The sequence below is a fragment of the Wasmannia auropunctata genome, unplaced genomic scaffold (genome assembly GCF_000956235.1).
Source record: "Wasmannia auropunctata unplaced genomic scaffold, wasmannia.A_1.0 LD336022.1, whole genome shotgun sequence".
NCBI classification, from domain to species: domain Eukaryota; kingdom Metazoa; phylum Arthropoda; class Insecta; order Hymenoptera; family Formicidae; genus Wasmannia; species Wasmannia auropunctata.
In genome coordinates, this window is record NW_012026868.1 from 700,845 (window position 1) to 710,588 (window position 9,744).

Consider the following 9,744-nt stretch of genomic DNA (forward strand, 5'->3'; position numbering starts at 1 on the left):
TGAGTGCGCTCGATTGAACTTGATACATCTATATATTTATCATGAATTGCTCACGATAGACGTTGCGTAATTAATTATGTAAGAAAATGGATAATGGTTCGTGTAATTTTTTAACCATATTGAAATCGACGAAGGAGATTTATTGGAGAACTTGGAGGGTTAAATTACTTTCACGCTTGTATCATGCAGAACGAAACTGCACTACGGTAATTCGAGCGTATCGTATTTGACGGTAACATACGTCACTATTTGCCAGAAATGCAACTTGAAATATGTACAAAATAAACAAAAAAAAAAAAAAATAATTGCTGGCGTTGATTTCGATGAGCCCCGTCGGAACTGCTCGAGTTACTTCCATCTCGCTTTGCATATCTGTGCCGCTTTATATACGCGAATACTAATTAATGCACGCAATGAATAGAAATTTGGTTGTGTGCGTGTGTGTAAATGTGAATGCTCGAATAACAATTAGTATCAAGTCAATGATGCACAACTTTCTTCCGCCGAACAAATTGTTGCCTTGTTTTAGGCAACAAGTTCATTTACGAACGATATTTATAAAGTAAAAAGAATACAAAAAATATTTTTAAAAATTTAAATAAAATATAAGTCTAAAAAAAAATTAAAGCCTATTAGTCGAATAATTAGTAAAAAGTAAGAAGTGTTAAATAGCGCGCGCGTCACACTAATTAGTCAAATAGTTAAACTATAAATCAAATAGTTATATATATATATTAGTTTTATATATATAGTATATATATATAGCATATATATAGTATATATATAGTTTTATATGTGTATATATTTGTTAAAAATAGAAGTAAACAAATTAAGAGAAACATATTATATAGATTGTGCATCACTGACTATGTAGAGTATAACATTAAAAGAAAAGGAAAATAAAATTTTTAGTGGGATGCAGTAAGTATTTTGACACGATCTCAACCATCTGTGAGAACTTAACGAATTATATTATATTATTCACGGAGCAGCTGCGAATTGTTTAATAATCTTCAAAGAAAATAAAATTGATTGTTAAATTATATAATGATATTTTATTATGTTAAAATGTGACATCGGCTTTTGTAATTTTCTTATAGCTGTTTTCAAATTTTATATAGCGCAATCAAAACACGCGCGTATCGATAACGAATTACCGAAAATACCGTTATTAAACTTCCGATAATAATAAGACTCTTTTAAATACAATTTTATATTGCATACATTTCTATCTCATAACTGTGATTGCCGCAAATATTTAACGAACGGGCGTCGCGGTTAATTATAAGCGTATTCCACAGCGTTTTTAAATGCTTGAATATTTTTCATACGTGCGGGACATCAATCGGGTCCGGATAACGCGTGCAGATGCGGAACGGTAGATACGGATAGCGATGGAGTGAGGGGGACAGCGAGAGAATGGGTTGCATCAAAATTCAGCATCGTTAAAAAATGAGATAATTTCGGGGCGAACCTAATTGTGGTGGCGCGGTGACAAAATACGCTCGTGTTATATAACCGCTCGCGAAAGCGAGTGGAGGGGGGGGGGGCAGGAAAAAAAAATAAAAGATTATTGCAAATATGCAAGCGACCTGCGTCGCGCGACACCGATCGCGAAAAAAGGGCCGGGACCGCAATTAAAATAATAATGAATACCTAATAAATCACTGATTGGACCGCGGGCGCAAATATGCCGGGCCGGCGAACGCGAACCTCATTTCCCCGTGTATAAAAGAATAATAAACTAATCGCGGCGCACTAATACCCGCGCGTGTAACTCATCGCCCGCGTCATTATCGGCCGAATGAAATGTTTATCCGGAAACCAGCTGTCCGTTCTCGTCGATGAAATCATTTCGTACTTCCGTAACGTTCCCTTATAGTCGCGCGGAGTGACGAGTAACACTTTGCGATTTTATATATAATAATTCGAGACGAGTTCGATACTGACAATATAATAATTCTGCAACCATCGCGAAAACTGCGATAACAAATTTTCCAAGTTAATATTAAGAAAAAAATCAATCCTGTTAAAACTTCAAATGGGAAAAAAACATCGCAACTATAATCCTGGAATATTCAAAATAATAAAAGTAATGCGAATAATTTTTTTTAAGCTAAATTTTTTGGACTGTTACAAAACACCGTAAACATAACAATATTTTCTTTCTATTTAACGAATTCTAGAAATGACTTTTTGAATATTTTTGAAATATGATGTTACGCCATATGAAGTACTCTTGCGTAATTACGCGTTGAAACACTCGCATGTTACTCGCGTCATTGCGTTTTTCGACAAGTCGAGGCATAGGAAATACAATGCACCGTTATTACTTTGGCCACGTTTAATACGATCCGATAATTCTGGCATTATAAATGTTACAAAATCCAACGCGTAGATGCTTCAGCCGAGCATTCAGTATGCGGCTTAATAGACTCGTCAATCACGGCGAATTGAATGATACAACCGGTACACCGGGGGTGGTACGGGGAGGGGGAGGGGGGCCGTGGGGGAGAAGAGCTTCAGGTTTTGACGGATTATTATAACACAGTGGTTTCGCGTTATTAACAGTATACCACCACGCTGCTTTGATATTATATGCCATTCAGACGTAGCTGAAAGCGCGGAAATACCCTCATACTGCAAATGAGCTATCGAATTACGCGATTCAAACATTTTTTTCTCTCGTCGCGTATACGCGGAATAAAGTTATCCTGTCGAGTTTGATAATATCAGGGGCGGTTTCTCGAAACGGGAGTAAACGTCAGGATGCCTTTTGTAAATGCCACTGAAATTAATAGGAAATTAGAGATTAAAGACGTACAGCTTATAACCAGCGATTGTAAAATTGACTGTACAATTTTAAAAATTAAATATGAAAAGTCTATATATCATTAGAAAATAAAATTACAAAATGTTTAAACATATTATATTGTTGCGTTTGGATGCAACACTATTAATATTTCAATTAGAATATCCGAATACTCTAATTTCAAAAATATCCTGTTCTTTCCTTCTATAATTATATAATAACACAATTGATAGGTCATATAAAATTTATATTTGGACACATTTTACTTTCTCTTTTTCTTTCTTTCATATATTACATATTTATCATACATCCATTCGCTTAATTAACCAATTAACAGCTGTTAAGTAATGATGGCTGAAAATTAACTAAAGAAGCTGTTCGTACGAAATACACATATTATAACATTTTTATTTTACTAATCCCTATAACGCTTTCATGTTGGTTCACGATGTTGATACAAAAAGTAAATCTGTATATTAATATTTAACCGTCACATTTATGATGCTCCAAGAATCATTCGGTTAACCTTTTTTTTTTACTAATCCTTTTTGCCCTCCGTTTGTTCCAGGTGACCGACTCGAAAGATCTGCAGGTGCCCTTCAGCACGGCGGCATCGCTGGGCTACGGGCTGCATCACATGCTGCATCTGCCGCCGCAATTCCTGCATCCGCTCGATCATAGACTGCCCTTCGGCGGCTTCCGACCCTTGGTGCCGTCCGCGTTCGCGCCCCCCAGCAAGTGCCTCAAGGTCGAGACCGGGAACGGCGCGGTGCCGGGGAACGGCGGCCTACCCAGCATCGGCTCGCTCTCGAGCATGTCGAACATGTTCTCGCCCACGTCCCTATCGGGCGCCGGCGGGGGTGCGGTGGTGTCTGTATCCGGTGCGGCGGCCGCCGCGGCCGCCGCCGCCGCCGCCGCGGCCGGCCAGGAAGTCGGCGGGCCGCAAAGTCCGGCCGGTTCCGCGAGCCGTTCGCCTACCGGTACCGGCGGTACCGGTTCCGTGCCGAATCGTGGTGCAACTCCCGACGAGGAAGACCGCGACGCCAACGCCACACCGGGATCCGAGAACACCGAGCGATCCACTCCGGAGGAGGGACGACCGTATAGACGTGAGTCCAATTATATGCATGCTCTCTTGCTTACTTTCCCAAGAGTGGATAATGATCAATACGATGTCGGTGCAAATTTAGTCTCGTGTTTGAACTTTTAACACACTTGTATGTTTGACCTTTCCCGCTTCTAATTACCTATGCTCAATATTTGATCATTTGTATTGATCGTTTCTCTCTGTTCTTCGCGCGATTTTAATATTAGTTTCTTAACACGCGGTTACTCGCTGAGCTTTGTTAATACATTAATGAGACGTCGCTTCGAGAAAAGCATAAAATGTCACTGAAATCTTCACGTCAACCCCCAATCGATATAAATCTCAGAGACAAACACGCGGATTTTCTCCGTTTACGATAAACATTCTCCCTGTTAAACAAACCCAGCTGCGTATCCGAAATTTTCAAAACATACCGCGTATATCTTACGAGATAAGAAGGAAACACACATGCCGTATTGTTTGAGAACGCTCGATCTTTCTCGAGTCGCGGGCGGTCGGGGTGGACAATCCGTATATTTTTTCGCCTTGACCCCGACGTACGGGCCGGGTTAAAGCCGGCTACACCAGGAGAGCGGAATCATCGAGATTTGTGTGCTTAATCTACCTAAGTCGTTTATTTGAGCCCCCGGGCAACGTAACAGCTGTGCCACGGAACATCCCTGAAGAGACGCGTTTACGCATGCGGAAGGCTTGTCCTACCCTCCCCCCTCTCTCTTTCTCTTTTTCTTTTTTCCTTCTACGGTGCGTTTGTTTATTTTTCGCCGTTGTCTTAATTACCGAAAGATAGAGCCATCCATTTTTCCTCGGTCGCGTCGCCGCCGCCCGCTTTTTCTATGCTTTTCAACGTATTCTTTCCTTCGCGTCGCCGAGATTATTTGTCATTTTAAATAGTATTATACGATATAAATAAATTCTCTGAAAAATTTAGGTCAGATTTGATTTAATTTTAAACAAATTGTTTAAAAGATTATCTAAGCGCATAAAATATGTAGTAAAATATTTGATTTTTTATTATTTTATTATGAAAGAAATACTTATTGATTGTGATTGCTGTAAAATTTGAATTGTTTTTTTTTTAATTTGTGCTTATTTCTGATAGCTGTATAAATTTTCTTTTGTCTTTCTGAATGGAATAATCTAGTTTATTCCGTTTGTGCTAAGCATCATTATATGAGGGATGTGAAATAGCTCTATTTTACTGATTATTTTTAAACAAACTGTTGTTTTTGATGACTCTTTGAAAAATGATTCATATTTCTTTTTATCATTAAAAGTATAAGATAGAAATAATCTTTCCCAAGATAAAAGTACGAGCCAAACCCGGCAACCTCGTGAGAAATCGTACGTTTTCTCCTTGCAAATTAACCGTCGGCGAAAAAGCGCGCGCGCGATGGTCAGTTCGCTCGCTTTTCGCTGGCTAATTTTCGTTTGATTGCCAAAGAGAAAAGGGGTTGGAGACACACGAAAAGTCTCCCCCTTCTGTTCTCTCTCTCTCTCTTTCTGGCTCTGTTTTTTTTCCCGCGTAGTTCGGTGCAGAGATAACGATGCCCTTTGACCACGTCGCCGCGCACCGTGCCGCTCGAGTGCGACGTTAGCGCGTTGCTAATTAGTTGATACCGACTTTGTGGCGATGCACGGCATGTTGCGTCGCGCAACAGGGGGGACAGTCATTGCGGAAAATTACTCGCATGATTGAGAACGAAGAGTCAATTTTAATTGCGGAAAACGCTGTATGAGTTTTTTTTCGAATTACAGCCACTTTCGCGCTAATTATTTGAATAAGTTCTATCATTTAAAGGAACATAACAATTTTCATCGTCGGGCTGAATTTCTTGTTATTTATGGAAATCCCTTTGACGTATGAAAATTTATCATATGCGAACCGTGATTCGTGATGATGCGTCGGAGATATTATTAATATATTGTTTGATATCTCAAACGTTCGACGCGCTAATATGTGAATTGGCCGGGTACGTACCTATTTTATACTCCATATATAGTGCGGTATTTTCATTATACACTCGCGCCCTTTTTGAGCTGCTCCGTGAAGGGTGCACATAGAGACGCGCGGTTGACATACACTCGCGCACGTGCTTCATCGCTATTTATGGCAAATAATCATACGCTACTGTATCGCGCAATTTACATTGCGTTTGTTTGACTCTAATGGCGCGGCAAAAATATCAAGTTAATATTGACTCGTGTCTGTAATGCGCGTGTGTTTGACCGCATCCACTAGTTGCTACAATCGACTATCATCATTTCAATAATCGTCGTTTCTAAATTTTATTATTGGTAAAAAAAAACACGATAAGAGAACACGAGAGATGTTTCTGCGAAATTAGTATCTACAATTTCTTAATAACATTATGATGGTGTTATTAAAGACACTTGCTATTTTTTTTATCTTTTTATGTGACGCATATTATTCACATTTGGAATGAGATTTATTATCGCATTTTATTATTATATCAAACACACGGAGAGAATTTTCTTTTAAAATTTATCCTGAAAATCATGTTAATTGTGAGACAATATAGTATTTAGGTAAATTTTACTGTGCACTACAATAAATTTTATTGCGAAATCTTATTGTAGTGCACAGTAAAATTTGTCTAAATACTATATTATCCCATAATTAACATGATTTGCAGGGTAAATTTTTAAAAAAATTCTCTCCGTGTACCATTTAAAATTTTCAATCCCTCTCTCCCCTCCCCGCTTCCCTCTGGAAGATTGAAGTTGGTGTTTTCAAAGTTAAATAATAGATTTCATGATGCCATTGTTATCCTATAAATTTCAATCTGATATCTCAAACCTTAGAAATTATACAGGTGGCCTGTTTTAAGCGCCTCACCCTGTATAGTCACAGACATTCACGCGCACACACATGCACGCGCACTTAAGTTAGCGGCCATTCCGAATATACATTCCAAATAAACATTAACTTAAGTACATCTTGTTTGGCCTGCATCGATTCACTAGAAGCACAAGGTGAAAAGAATAGAATGCACTCTCGGATAGTGCAGGTCAGGTTTCAGAAGCCTTATTCTTAGGTGCCGTTGCAACATATGACAAGATGATCTCTAATAATGTTTCCTACGCCGTATTTCTGATTCTGCATGTCCGGCAGCATATCTCTGCACAGCACGGAGTCTCTGCCGTAACGTCTATCAGTAAGCAAATAACTGCCCGTAGATTGACAGCAAATTTGTTCAGATATTGACAACAGATCCGGTATCATCTGTCTGTGTTTTGCTGGTAAAGCCTATCAATATCATCTGATAGCAAATTGCTGCCAGTAGAAATCAAATTATGTCATTCTGTAAACATTTAAGTGGAACACTATTTAAAGGGTTACGGCAGAGTCTGCTTAATTTTTGTTATTATATTCTGTTAGCAGATTCTGTTATATTTCTGCTGGTATTCTGTTGACAAAAAATTTTTAACACGCTTCAAAGTCTGTTCTCGACTGATTGCTATCCGAGAGAGTTGCAAGTATTAAAATATCATTTCATTGAAATAATAAACAGGAAGTAGGCTTGTAGCTTAAAATCAAAATTGAAATAAAAGAGCATAAAAACAAAGCAATATCTAAGTACTGAATAATGTAGATAATAACACATAAGTATATAATGATATAAATACAATGCAAACAATTTGAATCTTACATTAAGTCTTTTTTAATGTCCTAACACTAAATTACAAATTAAAATTATGTTGATATTATTTAGTCTATTGTCAAAAAGCATCAAATTATAAAAAAAAACAAATAAATGTAAATCTCTATTTAAAATACATGTCTCACAAGTCAACGAGTTATTTTCGTGGAACTTGGACTTTTTTGTCATAAGAAACGGACGATGTAATTCTCTAGTAAATACTTCAGTTGATTTTGCTTGTTCGACTCATTAATGTTATGTTTTTACATGCGCAGATTTTGCCGAATGATGCGAGGGCGAGAAGACTGTTCGTAACATCTGGCGGCTTGAAAAAGGTACAAGAAATTCAAGCTGATCCTGGTACCACCCTCTCGGAATACATAACAATTATTAACTGTTGTTTCCCGGAAGAGATCGTCAGGTTATTTTCCTTTTTTACATCCTCATAGTTTAATAACATAATTAGAAAAATATCCTTACAAAACAATTCTACCGAATATGTTTCTCTGTCTGTATTATTATTTCTCAAAATTGCATTGATATCACAATTATCTTCGATTCTCTTTGTCGAATCTTATATACCATACCAAAATTCTCTCTATTAATTTTCACTAATTGCAGTATTCTTTGTCTTGTAAAAGGTTATAATCAATGCCATTAATTTATAATTAACTACGCACTATACAAATGATTTGTGTCGCAGTGATTAGATTTTACATACAAGGATCAGGATGAAAGTCTAATTTCTTTAAGAGAAAAATGATAGATATTTGTGATATGCAGCAAACGTTAATAGAATGAATTAATTACTGTAAACACTAGTTGCTCATATAACCTTTTTTCTGCCATGGTTGATATACTTACGCAGTAGGTAAAGGCAATGTGCTCTCGTGTCTATTAAAAATCCAAGTTAACACGCGCCACCATCGTTTACGCTGCCCGTGTATGCAAATAACTGTCGCGGCTCCGTTTCTGGATCCCTAGTGTCTTAATTTAAATCGACCGAGTGATAAACAGCATGTCCGCCATGTTATCACAGCTGATTGCTGATTCGAAGTGTATACATATGCGTGGCGCTCGAAACGCGCTCGTGCATGCTGGATCAATAAATTGCTCTATTTATTTTCACGAGCAACAGAAACTAAATTAATAATTTCTTCGCTTTTTATTTAGATACATATTATACCTGAAGAGCTTAGCTCACATTTGTTCACAATCTCATTTTTTTTCTATTAATAATTCATTCTAATCTGTTTACGTATCAATCGATAAAGAGGATAACATTCTTATGAATGTTCGTTTTTAAGGCCGGATTCATAGTCTGTTCTTATTTCAAAACCGTCTTAACCCTTTGAAGCATACATTTTTCCTTACCTACGATTAACTAGAAAATTAGTACTCGGGAATTTTCGAGGTTGCTAATTACGAATCTGAAGTCAAAATTTAAAAATTTAAAATGGCGGATCTGAATTCGAAAAACAATGCAAATTTTATGAAAATGTGTATCTAGGGGTTCTTGGAGTCGCTGATTACGAATCCGTGATCAAATTCCCAAAATTCAAGATGGCGAACTTAAATTTGAAAAACAATGCAAATGTCATGAAAATGTATTTCTGGGGGTTCTCTGGATCACTGATTACGAATCCGTAATCAGATTCCCGAAATTCGAGATGGCGGATCCAATATATGGCGACTATATAATCCGAAAAACAGTGCTGATCTAGTGTAAAATCGCTGAACCCCCGGATATACATTTTCATAAGATTTTCATCGTTTTTCAAATTCGGGTCTACCATATTGGATCCGCTATCTTGTATTTCCGAAATCTGACCAGGGATTCGTAATCAGCGATCCCAAGAACCCCCAGAAATACATTTTCATGACATTTGCATCGTTTTTCGAATTTAAGTCCACTATCTTGAATGTCGGGATCTGATCGCGAATTCGTAATCAGCCAAAAATCCTTGAGGAAGATCTTTGTGTGGAAACTGAGAACTTTCGGAGATAATGAATTTTCTCCAGAAAAATTGAAATTTTTTAATGTTTGTTTATTTGTATCACCGACGAGATACTCTTAAAGACCAACAGCCTTACGGGCGAGTTAGCGTAGCAATTTAGTAATTGCCAAAATTTAAGCAATTAGTAGATCGGAAGAGCACACG

At 37.6% G+C, this 9,744-nt stretch overlaps 1 protein-coding gene and 1 long non-coding RNA gene across 2 annotated transcripts in view; one reads left to right on the forward strand and one right to left on the reverse strand.

Annotated features, from left to right (window-relative positions):
- The first annotated feature begins 3,260 nt into the window (after nucleotides 1-3,260).
- Nucleotides 3,261-9,744, forward strand: part of LOC105453084 — an 18,404-nt gene continuing 11,920 nt past the window's right edge. The window contains exons 1-4 of the mRNA XM_011694784.1: nucleotides 3,261-3,275; nucleotides 3,381-3,921; nucleotides 7,089-7,096; nucleotides 7,858-8,003. Coding sequence (XP_011693086.1) covers nucleotides 3,261-3,275; nucleotides 3,381-3,921; nucleotides 7,089-7,096; nucleotides 7,858-8,003 — 710 coding nt within the window. The remainder of the gene's footprint in view (nucleotides 3,276-3,380; nucleotides 3,922-7,088; nucleotides 7,097-7,857; nucleotides 8,004-9,744) is intronic.
- LOC105453075 lies at nucleotides 8,014-8,899 on the reverse strand. Its single transcript, XR_974818.1, has 2 exons — nucleotides 8,769-8,899; nucleotides 8,014-8,679 (listed from the first exon to the last, which is right to left on the reverse strand). It is a non-coding gene; the product is annotated as an uncharacterized LOC105453075 (long non-coding RNA).